We start from the raw sequence: 24,662 nt of genomic DNA, 5'->3' as shown, positions 1-24,662 counted from the left end.
CAATTAATTCAAATTTAATTCTTAAATTTAAAACTTTATTCCCGAAATTGAGATTCCATTAACAATTTATAAAACTTCACACTCAAAAAATTGAAACCTCGCAACTAAAATTGAAATCTGTCAATTAGAATTGAATTTTAGCAAACCTAATTCAATTCTGCTATTTAAATTTAATTTGGAATTCGAAAAATTAAAACTGCATAATATAATAGCAATTAAAATACAATTTTAGAAATTAAATTAAATTGAAAAAATGAATTTAAGCAATTAAAATTGAATTCTAGCAATTAAAAATGGAAATTTAATTATACTAATTAAAAGTGAGTTAATAATTAATTCCTTATTATTCAATTCAAATTTAATTCTTAAAGTTCAAATTTAATTCCCGAAATTGAAATTCCGTTCAACAATTTATGAAACTTCAAAAAAAAAAAATTAAATCTTAGCAACGAAAATAATAATCTGGCAATGAGAACTGCATGTTAGCAAATAGAATTAACTTCTAGCAATTCAAATGGAATTGTAGCAAATTAAATTAAATTTTAATAGTTACACTTAAATTGGAATTCAACAATTAAAACTGAATTTTAAAATATCAATTAAAAAAAATTTTACTAATGGAAAGAAATTTTAAAAGTGAATTCTAGCAACTGAAAAAATTAAATCCGGCCAATTTAAAGTGAGTTCTAGCAATTCAAATTTAATTATAGCAATTAAAAATAAATGTCAGTGATTGAAATTATATTCTACTAATTCAAAGTGAGTCATTAATTAATTAATTATTAACTAATTCAAACTAAAATTCTTAAAGTTAAAATTGAATTCGGGATATCTAAATTCCATCCAGCAATTTAGAAAACGTTACATTGAAAAATTGAATTGTAGCAACTGAAATTAAATTATATAGAAATAAAAATGAATTATAGCAATTCACAAGGAATTTTAGCAAATAAAATTGAATTTTACTAATTGAATTGGAATTCTAGCAAGTGAAATGGAATTCTACAATATGAATTATAATAAAATTTTATAAATAAAAAGACATTTTAAAAATGAATTTTAGAAATTAAAATTGATTTCTAGCAACTAATAAAATTGAATCACATCAATTCAAGTTTAATTCTTAAAGTTTAAACTCAATTCCAGAAATTAAAATTCCATTCAGCAATTTATTGATTTTCATACTAAGAAATTGAATCCTAGCAACTAAAATTTAAATCTGGCAATTAGAATTGAATTTTAGCAAATCAAATTGAATTCTACTAGTGAATTTGGAATTCCAGCAATTAAAAGTCACACTCAAGAAATAAAACGCTCAAACCAAAATAAATTTTTTTATAAATATATAATTCAACTTACTAGTTCTCGTTGTCAAGTTGCTAATATCGCTGACAAGATCATAAGAGACGGTGTAGATGCTAAAAGAATATTCAACTCCAGGCATCAAATCGCTGATAAGAATTCTTTCGGTATGAACAATATTCTCATCATATCCAACTGCTGCAATTTCGCTGCTTTCAGAAGCATTTTTGAATCTGATATATTTCGGATTTTCAAGTGGCCACCACTTAAGGGCATAGAATTCAATTCTTCCTTCCGGTCGAGGCCACTCAAGAGTCACATTCGTCGAATCAATCACGGGAGTCACATTTAATACTGGATTTGGACCTAAAAAATTTAATATTTAAAAAAAGACTTGAAAATTATTAGATTCTGATAATTCATGTTGAGTTGTAGCAATAAATATTGAAATCTAACAATTTTTCATTAAAATTCGAGAAATGATACTGAAATATAGCTATTTTAATTCAATTCTAGTAATTCGAACTAAAAAATAGCAACCTAAATTTAATTTTAGCAATTGGCATAAAAACATAGTTTTTAATTTAATTATAGCAAATTTGTATTGACAACTAGTAATTGAAATAAAATTATAGCAATTCTCATTGAAATCTAGCAAATAAAAATAAATTCGAACAATTTAAGTGGAATTTTAGCAAATTAAATTAAATTCGAATTCTAGAAACTCTAATGTAATTCTATAATAGCAATTAAATTAAACTTGTAGAAATTAACAGTGAATTATAACAATTGAAAATAAATTCAAGCAGTTACAATTGAATCCTGGCAACTAATAAAATTGAATGCTACAAATTCAAAGTGAGTTCTAACAATTCAAATTAAATTTCAGTGATTAAATTTCGACTCTACTAATTCAAAGTGAGTTATTAATTAATTCATTCTTTATTAATTAATTCAAATTTAATTTTTAAAGTTAAAACCGAATTACCGAAATTTAAATTCGACTCAGTAATTTATCAAACTTTCAACTAAAAAACTTTAATCCTAGCAACTAAAATTGAAATCTAGCAATTAAAATTGAATTATAGCAAATTAAATTAAATTGTAGCAATTCAAATGGAATTGAAATCCAGCTGTTTATATGAAATTATAGTAATTAACGAATTAAAGTCTAGCGAAGAAAAACTAAAGATAATAATTTTAATTAAATTCTAGCAAGAAGAATTAAAATCTAGCAATTTAAATAAAAATCTAGAAACACAAATAATATAATTTAGTCAAATTCGCAATGCATTCTAGCAATTCATATTTAACTCTAAAAATAAAAATGGATTTCTAGAAATTCATATTTTAATCTAGCAAATTACATTAAATATTAAGGATTAAAATATGTAATTAAATTTGAGCAATTCAAATTAAATTCAACTACAAGCTCGTTGAATTCTAGCAGTGCATGTAAATTAAATTTAAAAGATTTACAAAAATTTCTACTAAATTGAAATCTAGCAATTCATAATAAAATCTAGTAAATAAAGTCGAATTCTAGCAATAATTATAAAAATGTGAAAATATATAAATAAAGTTGTAGCAATCATATTGAAATCTAACGATTTAATTTAAATTCTAGTAATTTAAACTAAAATATAGCAATCTAAACTAAATTTGAGCCATTCATATGAAAATCTATTTCTTAATTCAATTCTAGCAAATTCATATTTAAAATTCGAAATTGAAATTGAATTCTAGCAATTAATATTGAAATCTAGTACACATAAATAAAATTCTAGCAATCATACTGAAACCTAGCGATTTAATTTTAATTTTAGTAATTCAAACTAAAATAAATCAATCTAAATTAAATATTAGCGATTCGTATAAAAATTTAGTAACTCTCATTGAAATCTAGCTATTTATATCCAATAATAGTAATTAAATTCTGGTTTCTAATATACTGTACTGAGTTTAATCTAGCAAAATTACATTAAAGTTTAAGTATTAAAATATTTAATTAAACTCTAGCATCACCCAAGTAGCAATTTATATAGAAATCTTGATCTAAATTGCATTCCACCATTTCATAATAAAATCTGGTAAATGAATTCTAGCAATAAATATTATACTGGAAATACTTGAATAAGATTGTGGCAATTATATTGAAAGCGAAGCATTTAATTTCAATTCTAGTAATTAAAACTAAAATAAAGCAATCATAATTAAATTTGCGCAATTAGTATGGAAATCTAGTATTTCATTCAATCCTAGCAAATTGATATTGCAGCTATAATAATTGAATTCTATCAAATAAAATTAAAAACTACCGATTTAAATAAAATTATAGCAATCAGAATTAAAATCTATTAACTAAAATAATTGAATTCAGTTAAATTCGCATCAAATTCTATCTATTTATATTTAAATCTAGTATTATTAATGAATTTCTAGCAATTTATATTTTAATCTAACAAATTAAATTAAATCTTAAGAATTTAAATAATTAAATTGTATCAATCTAAGCGGAATCGAATAAACGATCACTGAATTCTAATTAAAAATCTGGAAATATCTAAATAACGTTCTAGCCATCATATTGAAATATAGCCACTTAATTTCAATTATAGCGATTCAATTTAAAATATAGCCATCTAAATTAAATGTGAGCTATTCGCATTTAAATCCAGATATTTATATCAAATTATAGTAATTAAAATAATTGAATTCTAGCAAATAAAAAGGAAAGCTAATAATTTAAATTCAATTCTAGTAATCAGATTTGAAATCTAGATAATAAAATTAATATATAGAAACTAAAATAATTGAATTTATTCTAATTCGAATTGAATTCTAGCAATTAATATTTAAACCTACTAATTTAAATGAATTTCTAGCAATTCATATTTTAATCTAGAAATTTAAATTAAATTTTAAAGATTAAAATAATTATATTCTAGCAATATAAATTGAAATCAACTGAACATTTTGCTAAATTCTAGCGATTTTAATGTAATTTGAGTCGACTCTAACAATTTGTATTCAATTCTAGCAATTCGAAATATTTTAACTGTTAATGGCCACCCTGTTAGCAATTCATAATGAAATCTAGTCCTGAATTTAATTTTAGCAATTCGTATTCAAATTTAGTAATTAAAATGAAATTCTAGAAATTAATACTGAATTCTGGAAATGCATAATAAAAATTCTGAAAATCGTATAGCAATCTATCCATTTGATTTTAATTCTATTAATTCAAACTAAAATCTAGCATTTTAAATTAAATTTTGACGATCCGGATGAAAACCTAGTTTTTAATTTAATTCTAGCATCTATTTATATCAAATGAAAGAAATTGAAATAATTGTCTTTTAGCAAATAAAATTAAAATCTGCTAATTAAGTCAAATTCTAAACATCAGAATTAAAATCTAATGATTTAAATTAAAATCTAGGAAATGAGATAATTATACTCAGTTAAATTCGTATTGAATTCTAGAAATTCAGATTTAAATCTATTAATTTGGATGGATTAATAGCAATTCATATTTTAATCCAGCAAGTTCAATTAAATCTTAAGGTTGTAAGTAATTGAATTCTAGAAAATCGAATTGAATTCAAACAAATTCATTTTGAGTTCTAGAAACACACATTAAAATCAATTGAATTAAATGGAATTTCAGCAATTCACATTGAAAAATAGAAACTTATTTAATTTTAGCAGTTTGTATAGAAATCTTATCCTAAATTAAATTATAGCAGATTAATAGTTTAATTTAGGAATTGAAATAGAATTATAGTCATTCACATTCAAATATAGCAAGCTCAATTGAATTCTAGCAATTCGTGTAGAATCATAGTACTAAATTCTAGCAAATCAAATTGCATTCACATAAATTCATGTTGAAACTTAAATAGAACTATAGCCATTTATTTTCAGAATTATTAATTTAAATTACATTCTATGAGCCAAAATAAAATAATTCTAGCAAAACGAATTGAATTTTACTGAATTTGTAGCATATTCTAGCATAAGATCTAGCAATTCATATTACAGCTTACAAATTTAAATTAAATCCTAAGAATTAAAATAATTGTATATTAGAAGATAAAATTGAATTCAACTGAATAAGCAATAGCTGAATTCTAAAAATTTAAATAAATTTAAGTAGAATTCTAAGAATTTGTATTGCATTCTAGCAATTCGAAATATTTAATTTGTACAATATATATTAAAAACTATTAACTGAAATGGAATTCAAGCAATTAATATTGAAATCTTTTCATTTAATTTTATTACTAGCGATTCAAACTTAAATATAGCAATTCAAATTAAATTATAGTAATGAGTACGGAAATCTAGTTTATAATTTATTTCTAGCATATTCATATTGACAACTGGCCTATGAAATAAAATTCTAGAAATTCTCATTTAAATCTAGCTAGTAAATCAAATTCAATTATTGCAAATTAAATTTATTTCATGCCATTTCAATTTAATTTTCGAAATTTAAATTTAATTCTATCAATTCAAACTAAACTTTTGACTTCAAATTTAATTGCACTGATTGAAAATGAGCAAAAGAAACAGAAATAAATCGATTAAAGCCCATTCATCAATTTAATGAAATTCAATTCCTATTGAATTCTAGCAATTTATATTAAAATCTAATCATTTAAAAGAAATTATTAGCATTTGTAATAAAATTAATTCAATATGGTACAGTTATAGCAACGAAAATTAAATTTTATCAATTTAAATTTAATTACAACAATTAAAATGGAATTTTAGCTAGTCTTAAATATAAACTAGAAACCGAAATAATTAAATTATAGCAAACAAAATCGAATTTATATATGTGAATGATGAATTCTAGCAGTTGAATTGGATTTCAGCAATTCGTATTGAATTTTAGCAACTTATATTGAGGTGCAGAAATTCATATTGAATTGTAGCAATTAAAGTTAAATTCTATCAATTCAAAATTTATTATGGAAATTTTAATTGAAGTCTAGAATTTCAAATTGAATCCTAATGATCATAATTTAATGTTATCAATTGAAATTTAAATCTGTCAACTGAAATTTAATTATAGTGATATAAAGAGAATTCTAGAAATATATAAGAATAGAAAATAATTGAAATAGAGTTACAACAATTAAAATTGAATTTCATCGATTGAAAGGGAATTCTAGCAATTTAAATTGAATTTTAGGAATTAAAAATAAATAGTAAGAATTAAAACAATTAAATCAGAATTTATCAAATTAAACTCGAATCATTTAACATTGACTAACATTAACATTTGTTATTGAATTCTAGCAAATAATATTGCATCGTAACAAGTCATATTCAATTCTCGTAATTCAAATTGAATTATTGCCAACAAAGTTAATTTCATGCAGTATAAATTTAGTTTTTTGAATTTAAATTTAATTATAATAATTCAAAATAAATTCTTGAATTAAAATTCAATTTTACCGATTTAAAATAAATAATAGAAAATGAATTACTTTAATTCCGGCCAATACAATTGAATTCAATTAAATTCCAATTACATTCTAGCAATTTATAGTGAAATCTAATAATTTAAAAGAAATTATGGAGATTTATAATAAAATTAATTAATTTAAATATAGTTGTAGCAGTGAAAAATTGAATTCTATCAATTTAAAGTGAATTATCGTAATTAAAATTAAATTGTGGCAATTCAATATAAATACTAGGAAGTAAAATAGTTCAATTAGAGTAAATAAAATTGAACTTAAATCAATTAGTATTGATCATAATGAATTCTAGTAATTCTCATTGCATTCTAGTAAATAATATTGCATTCTGGAAATTAATATGGTATTATAGCAATTCATATTTGATTCTAGAAATTTATTTTTAATTCTAGTAAATCAAATTCAATAGTTGTAAATTAAAGTAATTTCATGCCATTTAAATTAAAACTAAACTCTTGACTTCAAATTTAATTGTACAGCTTAAAAATAAATAAGGACTGAAATAATTAAATTATATCAAATGAAATTGAATTTGTATAAATAAATATTGAATTCAAGCAGTATGTATTGAATTCTAGCAATTTAAATTTTATTATAGAGATTTTAATTGTATTCTAGAAATATATAAGAGAAGAAAATAATTGAAATAGAGTTACAGCAATGAAAATTGAATTTCATCAATTCAAAGGAAATTCTAGCAATTAAAATTGAATTGCATTAATTTAAAATAAACACTAAGATTTAAAATAATTGAATCAGAGAAAATGAAATCGAACTCAAATCAATTAATATTGATTTTCAGCCCTTTTTATTGAATTCTAGCAAATAATGTTGCATCGAAATTCGAGAAATTCATAATAAATAATTTAATTAAAATAGAGTCAGAGCAATGAAATTTGAATTTTTATAAATCAAATCCAATTACAGCAATTAAAAGCGAATTTTAGCTCATTTAATTTAATTCTAGCAATTCAAATTAAATCTAACATTTATAATTTAATGTTATTAATTCAAATTCAATTTTATCATTTGAAATTCATTTATAGTCATTTTAATAGAATTCTATAAATATATAAGAAAAGAAAATAATTAAAATAGAGTTACAGAATTAAAAATTGAATTTCATTTATTCAAAATAAATAAAAAGAATTAAAATAATTAAATCAGAGCAAGTAAAATTTAAATTCAATCAATTAATATTAATTTTAAGCACTTGTTATTGAATTCTAGCAAATAATATTGCATCGTAACAATTCTTATTTAATTCTAGTAATTCAAATTTAATAATTGTTATTAAAATTAATTTCATTCCGTTTATGTTTAACTCTTTTAATTTAAATTTGATTCTATCAAATCGAATTAAATTCAAGATTTAATCGCACTAATTTAAAATAAACAATAGAAACAGAAATAATTTAATTCTAACCAATCCAATTGAATTCCATTCAATTCCTAGTAAATTCTAGCAATTAATGTTGAAATCTATTAATTTAAAATGAATAACATTTTCAAAATGTTTAAAAATAAAATATTTAGAAAAGTTAACTTACGGACTGTGTGATTGACTTGAAGAGGGTAGAGACTCTCAACCCCAAAACTGACAGTGTTGACTTGAACTGTGTATCTTTCCCCCGGTGTCATGTCAGCAACTTCCGCTTCCGTTTCTTTGACGCTCGGGAGCTTCACCCATCGCGGATCGTCTTCTGTTCGATATCTGATTGCATACTCAGAAAATATTGAGTCTGTGGGAGCTTCCCAGTGAACCAGCACCGTATTTGTTGTCACCTTTTCCACGCTTAGGTTTCTCGGTGGATGTGGAACTAAAAAAAAATTCAAAAACTGATTCTAAATATTTTAAGATCTTGCATGATTCTCTAACGTTGTGATCAAATTGATCTATATTGCTCACTCAGCAATATTAAAAATTTCTTAGCAAAAATCGAATTTTGATAATTCACATTGAATTCTAGCAACTCCGATTGAATTTTAGCAAATCAGATTGAATTCTAGCAAATTAGGTTCAATTCCAGCAATTCAGGTTGAATTCTAGCGAATTATGTTCAATTATAGCAATTCAGGCTGAATTCTAGCAACTCAAGATTAATTCCACCGGCGCAGATTGAATTATAGCAACTCAGGTTGAAATCTAGCAAATTAAGTTCAATTCTAGAAACTCAATCTTATCAATTCAAATTTAATTCTTGGAATTAAAATTGAATTCACATAATTTAAATCGAATTGTTGAAATTAAAATAAAATTCCTGCAATTTAAATTTAATTTTGTCAATTTAAATTGAATTCTCACAATTTGAAATAAATTATTACTATTCGAATTTAATATTGGAAGTTCGTAATTAATACTAGGAACTAAAATAAATAAATAAATTATAGTAAATGCAATCATATTCAACTAAATTAATATTGAATTGTAAAGTGCAAATTGAATTCTAGCAACTCGCGTTAAGTTCTAGAAGCTCATAATAAAATCTAGCGATGAAGAAATTTAAATTTAATTTTAGAAATTAAAAGTTAATTATAGAAAATAGAATTTAATTTTTGACATTAAAATTGAATTCTAGCAATGTAGGTTGAATTTTATGATTTCAAATTGAATTCTACAGAATTTACATTTAATTCTTACAATTTAAATGTAAATGTAGCAATTTAAAATATATAATACGCACCGTAATAACTGAATTATAGCAAATCAAATTACATTTAACTAAATTCATATTCAGTTTTAGCAACTCATGTTGATTTCTAGCTCATCCTATTAAAATCTAGTAATTGAGGAATTGAAACTGAATTCTACAAATGTAAAATCATTATAGTAATTTAACTTTAGCTTTAGCAATTCAAATTTAAGTTTTGAAATGAAATTAAGTTCTTTCTACGAAAATTCAATTTCATCAATTAATATTAAAATCCTGAAATTTAAATTTAATTCTTACAATTAAAATTCATGTGTAGCAATTTAAAATAAATACTAGAATCTAAAATAACCAAAGTATAGAAAACCAAATTCAACTAAATTCACATAAATTTTATCAATTCAGGTTAAATTATAGGAATTAAGACTGAATTCCAGCAATTCAATTTCAATGATAGGAATTGAAATTGAATTCAAGTAATTTAGGTTCAATTGAAATTAAAATTGAATTCTTGCAACTGAAATTTAATTCGGTTAATTAAAATTAAATTCTTGAAATTTAAATTTAATTCTTATTGTTCTAATTAAGTTTTGACAATTTAAATTAAATACTAGGAACTAAAATTCTAGCAATTCATAATGAATTCTAGCAACTCAAATTTAATTCCTGCAATTAAAATATAATTTAGGCCATTTAAATTGAATTATCGAAACTAAAATTTGATTCTGTCAGTTTAAATTTAATTTTATCAATTCAAAATGAATTCTTGAAATTCAAATTGCATTCTAACTATTTCAAATTAATTTTAGCAATTTAAAGTAAATACTATGAACTAAAATAACTAACAATGAAAATTTGTTTTTGACAGCCAAATTGAATTCTCGCAATTTGGTTTATTTTTAATTAATTCAAATTGAATTCTTGAAAATTTAATTTAATTCTTTAAATTTAAATTTCATCAGAGCAATTTAACATATGTATATACTAGGAACGGAAATAACTGAATTATAGGAAATCCAATTAAATTCAACTTAATTCATGTTGAATTCTGGCAAATCCTCTTAAAATCTAGCGATTTATAAATTCAAATTGAATTCTAAAATTTAAAGTTAATTATAGAAATTCAATTTCAATTCCAGAAATTCAAATTGAAATATTGGAATTGAAATTGAACCCATGTAATTCAAATTGATTTCTTGAAATGGAAATTGGTTTTTTGCAATTTTAATTTTAGTTTGTCAATTCAAATTAATTTCTTAACAATTAAATTCAACTGTTACGATTCCAATTTGATTTTACCAATTTAAAATAAATACTAGGAAATAAAATAACTAAAAATAGTAAATCTAATTCTACTCAAATACGTTTATATCAATTTCTAGCAATTCTTATAAAATTCTAACAACTCACGTTAAATTCTAGAAAATCCTATTATAATCTAGCAATTTAGAATAAAAATTGAATTTCAGAAATTCAAGAAATTAAAATTAATTTTAGCAATTTAGGATAAATAGTAGGAATTAACATTATTATTCCAGCAATTTATATTGAATTCTATTAATTCAAGTTGAATTCTAGTAACTCAAATTCTAACAAATCCTAACAATTCAAATTTAAATCCCGGAATGCAAATTTAATTCACGTAATTTAAATTGAATTATTGAAATTAAAATGGAATTCTTGTAATTAAAAGTTAATTTTGCCAATCAAATTGAATTCTTGAAATTGAAATTTAATTTTTACTATTCCAATTTAATTTGATCAATTCAAAATAAATACTAGGAACTAAAATAACTAAATAATAGTAAATCTAATTACATTTAACTAAATTCATATTGAATTCTAGCAATTAATAATCAGTTCTAGCAACTCAAATTTAATTCCTGGAATCAGAATTCAATTTGAATTGAATTCATGAAATTTAAATCCCCAACTCCCTAAATATGATACAAAAATCAAACAAATACATCTTTACGTATTATTGTTACTTTTTAGCAATTCGCGTTGTCTTTTTCATACAAATAATTACTAATGGACAATTTTAATACTTACCATGAGTTTTTAAACAATTTTCAATTGTTTAAACCAATGTAAATTTTTTAGAAAATTATTCATTCCCAAAAATGTAAAAAAATAATCGTATTTTCTGATTTAAATGTGATTGTTGGTTATTCTTTGTAGAAGATTTTTGTAAAAACATTATGTAATTATTTAAAGAATTATTTATTGTCTATTTTCAAAATTGCTAAAAATTGAGCCACTGATATCAACTTTCTTATCAAAATGGTACCCTATGCTACGCTTTGCTGAATAATTACATAACTTTAATACGTTTCTTTTAATTTTAAATAAATTTATATTTGTTTAAACAATATTTATTATGCAGTTTTTTTATAACTGAAAAAATGAAATAAAATGTAACACATACAATTAGGTTTCTGACTGTATAATAAAATATATATTGAATAATATGCGCACTTATATTAGTATTTTTAGGTGAATCACCTTGTTAAAGTTTTTTTTGCTTCTGTAATTTGTTTGAAAAAGTTCAAATTTCATAAATTTAAGGAACATCATTAAGGTAATTAAGAATAAGACTTTTGGGGAAATTCATAATTATTCGGCTTTCGTTTTAAAAGGTTAATTTTAAGTTTTGAAGATTTCAAAATGTGTCGAAAAAGAATCAGAAAGATTTCAAACAATTTGTTTAGAATAAACTTTTTTTGGTTTGTGGAAGTTTCAGTATTTATTAAAAATATTTGAAAATAATTGAGATCTTGAGAAGATTCAGAAATTGTTTTAAAGAAATGTACAGTTTTAAAGATTTCGAACCAAAAATTAGAAGCTTTTTAAGAATTTTTTAAACTTTTAAGAAAACAAGAAAATTGTATCAAGATTCCTGGTTACATTTCAAATGAATTCTTTATTTAAAAAAAGGGATTCTGGAAGAAAATTAAATCGGAATTAGGAAATTACAAAAAAATTCTATTACAATTCAAAGTTAATTTGAAACTTTTGAAAAATTGCATTAAAAATAATTTTGGATTGTTTATTTTAAAAAACAAACTATTTTTAGCATAATATCTAATAGATTTTAAGGCATTTCGAAAATTTTTTTAAAAAAGAATCTAAATGGTAAAAAAGAAGCTTTTTATGAATTTTGAAAGTTTTTGAGAGTAAAAAATAAATTTCGCTAGATTTCTAGGAAAATTTAGAGATATTTCCAGCAAGGTTTAAGGAAAATTTGTTTTTTATTTTGCAGAATAAAAAAGAAAATGTAGTTTAAAAAATTTTCAAGTTAAAAAAAATGAAATAAAATTATACATTGTAAAGAAATTTAATTAACTTAAATAAATACAGTTAGAAATTTTCTTCTCGGCATAATATATAATATAATATTTTATTGTTAATTATTACCCATTTGAAAAAGAACTCGAAGTGAACTTTTAAAAATAAGAAAATTAAGAAAAAGAATCGTTTTTTAAAATATAGAAATATTTAACTGTTTATATTAAAAACTAAATAATTTAAAACTAAATTGTTTGAAATAGAAACTTGAATCGTTAAAATTTAAGCAAACTTAATTTAAACTTTGAACGTAAAAATTTGTAATTGTTCTATTTTGAAGTTATTTAGTTTGTAAGTGAAATTGTTCAATTCTGATGTATAAATAACAATTAGACAATTATTATTGTTTGAAAATTCGTGTAAATTTAAGAGATAATTCGAATTTTTGAAAATATTCCAACTGATGATTCATTTTGAAGGAACTGATTTGAAGAGCATATTCGGAATGATTACAAAAAAATATGGATGAACAAATAAAAAAAAACTAATTATTAACTTAGAAAAGTTATAGCAGGTTTAAGAGATTTAAGAAGGTTTTGAGAAAACTGAAAAATATTTTAAAACCTAAAAGGATTTAAATTTTATTTTTAGATTTTTGAAGATTTAAAAAAATCTAAGATTTGAAATAGAATTAATTGTATTGAAATTATAGCAATGTAATATAAATTTGATCAATTCTAAGTGAATATTTATCAATTAAAATTTAATTTTAGCAACTACAAATAAATAATAGGAATTTAAATAATTGTGCATTTTAGCATTCCACACTGAATTCTAACAATTCAGGTTGAATTCTAGCAATTCAAATTCTAAAAAATCCTAACAATTCAAATTTATTCTTGAGATTTAAATTAAATTTTGGCAACTCAAATTGAATTCCATCAATTTTAATTGAATTTTTGTAATTTAAATTGAGTTCTAGCAATTTAAATTGTATTCTAGCAATACAAAATTTGAGAATTGGAACTGAGATTTAATTATTGCGATTCAAGTTGAATTACTGCAAAATCAAATTGAATTTTGGTCATTGTAATTGAATTATAACAATTAAAATTGAATTCTGAAGATTCAAAGTCAATTGTAGCCATTTGAATTAGAATAAAACTAAATAATATTGCTGTGAATAATATTGATTCGTACTAAATTCTATTAATTTAAATAAAATTACAGCAATTCACTGGTGTACAGAAATTTTAGTTATCTTTTAGGAATTCAAATAATTGGATTCTATGAGATGAAATTGAATTCAACTAAATTTACTTATAAATTCAAGAAATGCATACCTAAGTAAAGAAAATTCAATTTATAGCAAATCACATTGTAATCTAGTCATTTAAATTAACTTCTAGGAATGGCAGTAAATTCTAGAAATACAAATTAAATTAAACTAAATTCATATTGAATTATAGCAAATTAAATTAAAGTCTGAAAATTTCTACTGGAATGCAGAAATTCGTAATGAATTCTAGTAATTTTAATTGAATTCTATCAATTTAAATTTAATCTTAACCACAAAAATTGAATTATTAAAGTTCTAATTACATTTTATTAATTCAAGTTTAATTCTATTAATTTGAATTGAATTCCATCAATTTAAATTGCATTCTAGTAATTTAAATGGAATTCCAGTAATAAATAGAATTAATTTAAATGAAGTTATAGCAATGAAATTTGAATTTGAGTAATTCAAAGTGAATTTCTCTCAATTAAAATTTAATTGTAAAAATTTTAAATAAATACTAGGAAATTGAAATAATTTTGTATTCTATTGATTCACACTGGATTCTAGCAATTCGAATCCTAACGAATCCTGACAATTCAAAAAGAAATTCTGGAGACTTAAATCAAATCCTGACTACTCAAATGGAATTCTATTTATTTAAATTGAGTTCAATTATTCAAAATAAATTCAAGTAATTTAAATGGAATTCTATTAACTAAAATTGAATTCTAGCAACACAACATTTAAAAATTAAAACTCAGATTTAATTCTTTCATTCAAGTCGAATTCCTGCAATTCAAATTGAAATCTAAAAATTCAAAGTCAACTATAGCAATTCATATTAAATTATATTAATTCAAATAAAATTATAGCAACTCACCTTTGTACCTAAAAATTTTAATCAACATATAGAAATTAAAATAATTGAATTCTATAAAATAAAACTGAATTCAACTAAATTCTATAATGAATTAACGCAATTCATATCTGAATAAAAAAATTGTATTTATAACAAGTCACAATGAAATCTAGTAATTAAATTAACTTCTGGGAATGTAAATAAATAAATTCTAGAAATACAAATTAAATTCTACTAAATTCATATTGAATTCTAGAAAATTAAGTTCAATTCTAGCAATTTCTACTGGATTATAGAAATTCTTAATGAACTTCATAAATTAAAATTGAATCTTAACAACTGCCGCTAAATTTTTTAAATTCAAATTAAATTCTATTAATATAAGATTAATTCAATCAACTTGAATTTAATTCCAGCAATTTAAATGACATTCTAGTAATTTAAATAGAGATTTAGTAATAAATAGAATAAATTGAAATGAAGTTATAGAAATGAAATTTGAATTCTATCAATTCAAAGTGAATTTATATCAATTAAAATTTAAATGTAGAAACTTCAAATAAATACTAGGAATTGAAATAATTGTGTATTCTATTTTTTCACATTGAATTCTAGCAATTCATATGAAATTCTACAAAATAAAGTTCTTACAAATCCTAACGAATAAGAAATAAATTTGTTAGATTTAAATTAAATTCAATAAGTCAAATTCAATTCTGGTGATTTAAATTGAGTTCTAGCAATGAAAAATTTAAGAATGCGATCTCACAATTAATTATTGCAATTCAATTCGAATTATTGCAAAATCAAATTAAATTTTGGCCATCGAAATTGAATTATAAGAATTTAAATTGAATTTAAAAATTCAAAGTAAATTGTATCCACTAAAATTGAATTCTAGCAATTTAAATTTGAATTGAACTAAATAAGATTGATGAAAATAATATTGATTCATAATAAATTCTATTAGTTTAAATAAAATTATAGTAAATCACTTCGGTATATAAATATTTGAATTCTATAAAATGACATTGCATTCAACTAAATTTTTTACTAAATTAAAGAAATGCATACCTAAGTTTAAAATAACTTGTGGGAATGGAAATAAATAAATTATACAAATAAAAATTAAATTCTAGCAATTTCTATTAGAATGTAGCAATTCCTAATGAATTCTAGTAATTTAATTGAATTCTAGCAATTTAAATTGAATCTTAACAACTAAAATTGAATTCTTAAATTGCAAATTCTTGAAAGTTAAATTAATTTTTTTCAATTCCAGTTTAATTCTATCAATTCAAATTTAATTCGAGCATTCTAAATTTAAACGGCATTCTAGTAATTTAAATGGAATTCCAGTAATAAATACAATTAATTGACATGGAGTTATGGCAATGAAATTTAAATTAGATAAATCCTAAGGGAATTCTAGCAATTAAAATTTAATTGCAACAACTTAGATAAGTACTAGGAATTAAAATAATGGTGTATTCTATTAATTCTAATTGAATTCTATCAATTCAGGTTGAATTCTAGCAATTCAAATTCTAACAAATCCTAACAATTCAAAAGAAATTCTTGAGATTTAAATTAAATTATGGAAACTCAAATTGAATTTTATTAATTTAAATTGAATCCAATACTTCAAATTGAATTCTAACAATAACAAATTTAAGAATTGCAACTCAGATCTAATTCTAGCAATTCAAGTTGAATTCTTGCAATTCAAAATTGAATTTTGGCCGATGAAACTGAATTAAGAGAATTAAAATTGAATTCTAAAAATTCAAAGTCAATTGTAGCAATTCGAATTTAAATTGAACTAAATAAATTTGATTAATAGCAATTTATATTAAATTCTATTAATTTAAATTAAATTATACTAATTCCCTTTGGTACCTAGAAATTTTAGTCAACATTTAGGAATTGAAAAAATTGATTTCTATGGAATGACATTGCATTCAGCTAAATTTTATAATGAACTAAAGAAATGCATACCTAAGTGAAGAAAATTCAATTTATAGCAAGTCACATTGAATGCTATTAATTTGAATTGACTTCTAGGAATCGAAATAAGTAAGTCCTAGAAATTCAAATTAAATTCATATTGAATTGAACTAAACACTAGCTGAATTCTAGCAATTTTTATAAAATAATCAATCAGAATTCAGATACTTACGCACTGCTTGAAAATAATCATGCGGTTCGCTCCTGAGGCCGTGGCTGATTGCAAAAACCTTGACCTCATATCCGGCACCTGGATAGAGGTCCTCGAGGACAATGTGTGACTCGGTTGTCAGAGTTGTCGCACTTTCACCGGTGTCATTTCTGTTGTGCGTCACTTCGAATTTCTCCTGTCTCGAATTTACATCGCTTTTCCAGGAGATGTTCAACCCCTTTTCGATTGACTTCAGGTCCTCGATAATAGGACTCGCAGGTTTCGTCGCTTGGTACAAAATCGTTTCGTTCGATTCCACCTTATTGCTGATCGCCTGAACGATTATCGAGTAGTTCCTTCCAGGCAATAAGGCATCTAACGTCACCTTTAAAAACGAAAAGAAATTTCCATTTTCACGTTCTCAACCCATTTTATCCTATCCGATTCTATCAGATTATATCCGATCCAATGTAGAATTCAGATATAAATACAATTTTCTATGTTATAGTTTCCTATTTTTTACATCTCTCCTGTCATACAAATATCCTTTTCAATTCTATCCGATTCTTTCAGATTCTTTCGAAATCTAACCGTTCCTATACAATCTTATATTATCCTGTGAGGAATGAAAATAAAAAATATATATATTTTATAGTTTTCAATTTTTGATTTCTATCCTATTATGTACTATCCTTTCCGACCCTATTTAATCCTATTCGATGCTATCCGATTTTATTAAATTTTATCAGATAGTTTCCTATTTTTCATATCAATCCTGCCATGTACTATCCGATCCTATTTAGTCCGACATGATTCTATCCAAACATATTTGATCCTATTCGCTCCTATTTGATCCTAACCGATGCTATCCAACATTAAGATAGAAATAAAATTTTATTTGTTATAATTCCCTATTTTCACATCTGTCCCGTCAAGTACTATTCTATCCGTCTTTATTTGATCCTATCTGATCCTGTCCGATCCTATCAAAACCTATTTGATCCTATCCGATCCTTTTTGATTTCGTCCGATTCTATCAGATTTTGTCCGATTCTATGCGATATTATCATATCCTACGTAGAATTTAGATAAAAATGAAATCAACTATTTTATAATTTTCTACTTTTGATATATGTCCTGCCATGTACTATCCTATCCAATTCTACCAGATTCTATGCGATCTTATCCTATACTGCGTGGAATAATGAATGAAAAATAGTTTTCTATATTATAGTTATCTATTTTTGCTTTCTGTCTTGTCATAAACTATCTTATTGCTCCCTATTTGATCCCATCCGATTATATCCAAAACTGTTTGATGATATCCAATCCTATCAGGTTGTATACGATCTCATAAGATTCTCTCCAATAATATTCGATATTATCCTATCCTACGTAGAACTGAGATAGAAATGAAATTTTTTATGTTATAGTTTCCGATACTATCCGGTTCTATCCGATCCTGTGTAGAATTAAGATATAAATAAAATTGGCTATCTTATACTTTCCTATTTTTGACATCTGCCCCATCATATATTATCCTATCCGATCCTATTTGACCCTATGTGATCCTATACAATCCTATCCAAACCTATTTGATCCTATCCAATTTTGTCTGATACGATCAGATTTTATCCGATCCTATGCAATATTATCTTATCCTATATAGAATTGAGATAAAAATAAAATATGCTATGTTACAGTTTTATATTTTTCATATTTGCCTACTCACGTACTATCCTATCCGATTCTATCTGACTCTGTCAGATTCTGTCCGAGTCTATTCAATCCTACCCTACCCAATATGGAAATAAGGTTAAAACATAATTTTCTATATTATAGTTAACTATGTTTGATTTCTGTCTTGTGCTGCTATCCAATGATATCAGATTTTATCCGATCCTATGCGATATTATCCTATCATATGTAGAATTGAGATACAAATAAAATTTGCTATGTTACAGTTTTCCATTTTTTATACCTATCCTCCTATCCACTTATATCCGATTCCTTCAGATTCTACCCGATTCTATTCAATCTTATCCTACCCTGCGTGGAAATAAGGTAAAAGTAAAATGTTCCATGTATAGTTTAGTATTTTTGGTATCTGTCATGTAATTTATTATCCTATCCGATCCTATCCAAACCTTGTTGATCCTATTCGATCCTATTTAATTTCATCCGACTCTAACAGATTTTATTCAATACAATGAGATATTATCATGTTCTATGTAGAATTGAGATCGAAAAAAAAAAATTTATTTTGTGGCTTCCTATTTTTTATGTCTGCCCTGCCATAGACTATCCTTTCCGATCCCATCCGATCCTATTTGTTGCTATCCGCTTCTGTCTAATGCTATTAGATGTTATCCGTACCTATACGATATTCTCCTATTCTATATAGAATTGAGATCAAAATGAAAATTTTTATTTTTTAACTTCCTGCTTTTTCATATCGGCCCTGTCAGGTACTATCCTATCTGATCCTATTTGATCTTTTCTAATTCTGTCTGATCATATTCAAACCTATTTGATCCTGTAAGATCCTATTCGAATTTATTAGATTTTATCCGTTCCTATGTGAACTTATCCTATTCAGCTGAAAATTTGTATAAAAATAAAATTTGGTATCTTATAGTTTTCGACTTTAAATATCTGTTCTGCCGTGTACAATAATATCCAATTCTAAACGATTCTATAATATTTTATACGATTTTATCAGATTCTATCCGATCATCTGCAATTCTAGGCGATCTTATCATATACTGTTTAGAATTGAGAAAAAAGTAAAATTTGCTATGTTATGGTTTTTTTTATATTTCCTATCCGATTATATCCGACCCGGTCCGATTTTATTAAGTTCCACCAGATTCTATCCGTTCTTATCCGATTCTATTTGCTCTCATCCTATCGTATCTTGACTATAATTAAGATACAAATATACTTTGATATGTTATGGTTTTCTGTTTTTAATATCTGTTCTGTCTTGTAACATCCTATCCAATCTATCCGATCATGTTCGATTCTATCCAATCCTATTCAATTATATCCAATACTATCAGATTCTTCCCAACAGTAGTATCGAAGTTACTTTTATAAATAAGTAACAAATTGGTAACTAGTTACATTTTTTCAGTACCAATAACTATACATATCGTTACTTTTTAATTTACTGTCGAAATACAGTACACCAGTCTTTTTTGTGACAATCCATCAATTGAATTTCTAAGTTTCATTTATAATTTGACTTATGTTCTTTTCAATTCAAAAAAATACGATGAAAATGATAACTCCCCTCCCCTAAACTTACTTCCCCTTTACAATATCTTCCTCCCTTTCCTTTCCTCTCTTCTATTTTCTCTTCAAGCTCTTACTTTCTCGTCCTTTTCTTACTCATTTCATCTAACTGCCCCTCTCCTACTTCCACTCTACAAACTTGTTCTCCCAAACCCTTCCCTCCTTCTCATCCACTTTATGTACACCGCCAATCCTCTTGCTACTTTCCCCTACCACTATCATCTAGCCCTAGCTTTCTTCTCTTCAGTTTATCCTTCTAATCCTTACTTCTTCACTTTAATCTTGCCTATTTACTCTTATTTCTCCTCTCCTAATTCCCTTCACCTCTATATTACTTCCCCACTCCAACCTATCCTACAACCAATCATGTCTTCGTTACTCTACTCCCCTCTCGTACTTCATCACCCCACCGACACATTTCTCCTACTCGTTCTTACTTCCCCAACAACCCTCTCCTACTTCTCACCACTTCCTCTCCCACACTAATATCACTACTATTAGTTCGCCCAGCCTCCCTCTCCTGCAACCCTTATCTTCCTCTTTCCTTATTTCCTTCCTTCTTTCACTTTTACAACCCATGTTCTCCTACTTTCTCTCTCTTTTTTTCCCTAACTTTCCCTTCCCTCTCTTCCTCTTTCCTAATCCCATTGTTTCTCCTAACATTCCACCCCACCCTTTCCTACTTCCCCTAGCTTCCTCTTTCCCAATCTCCCCTACTTCCCCACTTGTAGAAACAAATAGGAGCTCCCATTTTCAAAATGGAATAAAAACTGAACACCTACCCTAGTTTTGTCGGTAGTCAAACTGTTGCTGTCTCCACCAATTGTAGACTCCACTTCATGATATTGAAGTTTGTAAGTATCCTGAGTGCTCGAATTTTCCGGAGTCCAGGAAACATCAACCATCCAGGTTCGTTCATCAATTTCTGCCCTGAGGTCTCGAACTGGCAATGGTTCTAAAGGAGAAGATAAAGTTAGAAGTACTCCATTTTATCATGTTCCTTTACTGAACTTACTTAAGACAACATCTCCACTAGCTGGCCAACTCGTAACTTTCCCTGAGACAGTCTTGACAACCACCTGGTAGGTTTTTCCAGGCTCAAGTTCTTTAAACTCCCATCGACATTCCTCATCCTTGTTTCTCGTGACTGGTGTGAACCTTCTGTTCCCCCCAAGGGAAATTTGGTATTTGTCGAATTCTGAGGTTCCGTTGGGAGGATTCCAGAAGACTAGGAAGGATGTGGAAGTGATGGAGGATTTGTCAAAGGTAACGTTTGAGGGTCTGAAAGGAACTGTTCGGTACTGAGCAGTTGTTGGAGCAGAATTTTCATCTTCAGAGACAGTTTGCACTGAGATATTGTAGGCCCTCCCTGAAAATATTATTATTTTCAAAATAAATTTTTTTTCTGAAAAAAAGACGTTCTCCATCGTTGGGAATCGAACCACTAAACTTCTTATTGCCGGTCACGTGATTTACCCTGTATTATCATCAGAGAGATGGTAACTACCGATCAGTGGAGATATCTTGTCACCCACCGTGAATATAGAAATCAACACTAACAATCTAAGTTAACTCTTCAAATAACAGAAGTCTTTTCAGACTAGATAGAGATTTAAAAAAATTTTAATCACATTTTTTCTGAAAAAAGATCTTCTTCATCGCTCTGCTGAGAATCGAACCACAGAACTTCCGATTTCTGGTCGGGTGCTTTTTCCCTTAAGTTACGAGTCTCTTTAGTAGCTTAAGGGAAAAGCAACCGACCAGCAATCGAAAGTTCTGTGGTTCGATTCCCAGTGGAGAGATGGAGACGATCTTTTTTAAGAAAAAATTTTAATGAAACTTTTTTTTAATTCCTAGCTTCATCTAGTCTGAAAATAGGTTAAGAATTTTTGTTATTTGACTTTCCCATGAAAGTCGTCACTGCTAAAGTATCATTTAAGTTCTTTAGAATGAGTACCTTTATCATCGGAGTACACCAATTCAGCTGGTACGTTCTTGTCAAAAATTTATATTAGTAAGATCGGAATTTTTCTGTGGGTTTGGCCAGGAGACAGGAAAACTGCAGAAAACTATTTTTCCAATTAAATGTAATGGACAAACTCCTTAATCTAAATTGTTCGGACCAGTGTCAGTGATGGAAAATAACCAGTTACTTTTTTCTAGTTTTAGCAATAACTAGTTACTTTTTTCTGGTTTTTGCAATAACTAGTCACATTTTTTTCAGCGACAGTGACTAAAAAAATTGTTACTTGCTGAATGTAGTTCGTATAGTCTTTTAAGTATATACTTCTAAATTCTTATTCTAAACCCTGGAATTCGAAATTTTCTAAAACTACAAGAACTCTTTTGAAAATAAAAAATAAATAAATAATTTTAGAGTTAAATAATCTTATTTTTTTGCTTGAAATTAATTTTTTAATTGATAATTGAACTAATCCAGGTAAAGGTTTATCATTTAGGTTGCCAATTGATTTTTGTGGTTAAAAATTTAATTATTTTATGAAAATTTAACAATTTTGTTTGAAAAACATTCTATTTGGCTAAAAGTTCAACTGCTTTGTTGAAAATTCATCTTCTTAAGTTGATAATTTAATTGTTTTGGTAGAAAATTCCACAATTTGATTGACAATTCATTATTTTAAGATGACAATTTAAATATAATTTTTTCTTAGAAAATTCTACTATTTGGCTAAAAATCAATTTTTTATTAGAAATTCTTATTTTCAGGTTGAAAGTTTATCTGCTTTGTTAAAAATGCAGCACTCTGAGTTCAAAAAATAAACATTTTGGTAGAAAATTACACTATTAGGTCAAAAATCACCTTTTTTTTCAAAAAACTTATTTTTTGATTAAAAATGAAACTGCTTTCTTGAAAATTCAACTTTTTTAGTTAAAAATTTGAATATTTGTATAAAAAATTCTACTATTTGGTTGAAAATCAATTTTTGATTGAAAATTCTTATTTTGGGTTGAAAATTGATCTTTTTGATTGAAAATTTAATTTTTTTGGTAGAAAATTGTATTATTTGCTTGAAATTAAGAATTGATGATTCGACTGTTTTGTAGAAAAATGTTCAGTTTTAACGAAATATTTCAATAATTCGTTAATCTTATTTCTCTCTTGACTGAAGATTTTGTTTGGATTAAAAATATAACTTTTTTCACATTAATTTGTTCCTTAAATTTAAATGTTTTTTGGTTGAAAGATCAACTCTTACATTTTTTATTGAGAATTTATCTCATTTCGTTAAAAATTAATTTTTTAAATTAAGAATGTAACCATTCCATTTTTTATTGAAAATTTATCTTTTTTATTTGAAAATTCGTCTTTTTGGTGAAAAACTAAACTCCTGCTTGGAAATTTAAATATGCGGTTGACCATTTTTTTTCTATTTTTTTTTTTTTTATTAATAATTTAACGATTCCATTTTTTCTATTAAATGCAAACCTTTTATTTGATGATTTAACTATTTTGTTGAAAATTTATCTTCATAGTTGAAAATTGATCATTTTTCTAAAAGATTCGTTTTATTTTTTGGTACATAATTAATATTTTTTATAGAAAATTCTTTTTTTTTCTAATTTGACTACTTCTTTTATTTTGTATGAAAATTAAGATTATCTCTTAAAAATTTATCTATTTTGTTAAAAATTCCACTATTCAATTAAAAAATCATCTATTTTGTTGAAAGCATGTTATATTTTGTATAAAATTAATACTTTTGATTAAAAATTCATCTTATTGGTTGAAAACCATCTATTTGATCAAAAATGCACTTTTTTAGTTGAAAATTAATCTACTTTGTACAAAAATTCAACAATTTTCTTGAAAAGTCATTTTTTGTTAGAAGATTTTTCATTTCAATTGACAATTGATCTCTTCCGTTGAAAAATTAACTAGTTTGTTGAACATTTTCTTAAAAAATAAGTTTGTAACTGAAAATTTATTTTTTAAATTCCATTTAATTGTTTGGTTTGAAAATTTCCTTTTTTTAGGTGAAAAATCATCTCTTTGTTGAAAAATTTAACTATTTTTGTAAAAGCTTGTTTTACGTTTTTTTAACATTATTTTTGTACTGATAATTGAATTATTCTATTTTTTGCTGAAAATGTATCTTTTTTGTTTAAAATTCAAATTTTTTGGATTGGAAACTTATATTTTTTTAATAGATAATTAAACCTCTTAAAAAATAATTTATCCATCACTAATCAGTTGACACAAATATTGTAAATCTACCAGGTGTATACATATGAAACCGGTATTTTTTCAAGAAAAAAACACATTTATTTCAAGAGAATGATAACAAATATTTTATTCAAAGTATGCGCC

General features: G+C 24.8%; 1 protein-coding gene across 1 annotated transcript in view; it reads right to left on the bottom strand.

The window, feature by feature from the left end:
- Positions 1-24,662, bottom strand: part of LOC117173768 (tyrosine-protein phosphatase 10D-like) — a 216,812-nt gene that overhangs the window by 53,784 nt on the left and 138,366 nt on the right. The window contains exons 6-10 of the mRNA XM_033362409.1: positions 21,348-21,701; positions 21,115-21,287; positions 17,057-17,420; positions 8,348-8,617; positions 1,360-1,668 (exon numbers count right to left, since the gene is read on the bottom strand). Of these exons, the coding sequence (XP_033218300.1) occupies positions 1,360-1,668; positions 8,348-8,617; positions 17,057-17,420; positions 21,115-21,287; positions 21,348-21,701 (1,470 nt within the window). The remainder of the gene's footprint in view (positions 1-1,359; positions 1,669-8,347; positions 8,618-17,056; positions 17,421-21,114; positions 21,288-21,347; positions 21,702-24,662) is intronic.

The sequence above is a fragment of the Belonocnema kinseyi genome, chromosome 5, assembly GCF_010883055.1.
Source record: "Belonocnema kinseyi isolate 2016_QV_RU_SX_M_011 chromosome 5, B_treatae_v1, whole genome shotgun sequence".
Classification (NCBI taxonomy): Eukaryota; Metazoa; Arthropoda; class Insecta; order Hymenoptera; family Cynipidae; genus Belonocnema; species Belonocnema kinseyi.
Note: the sequence above shows the minus strand (reverse complement) of the source record. Positions and strands in the feature narration are given on the sequence as shown.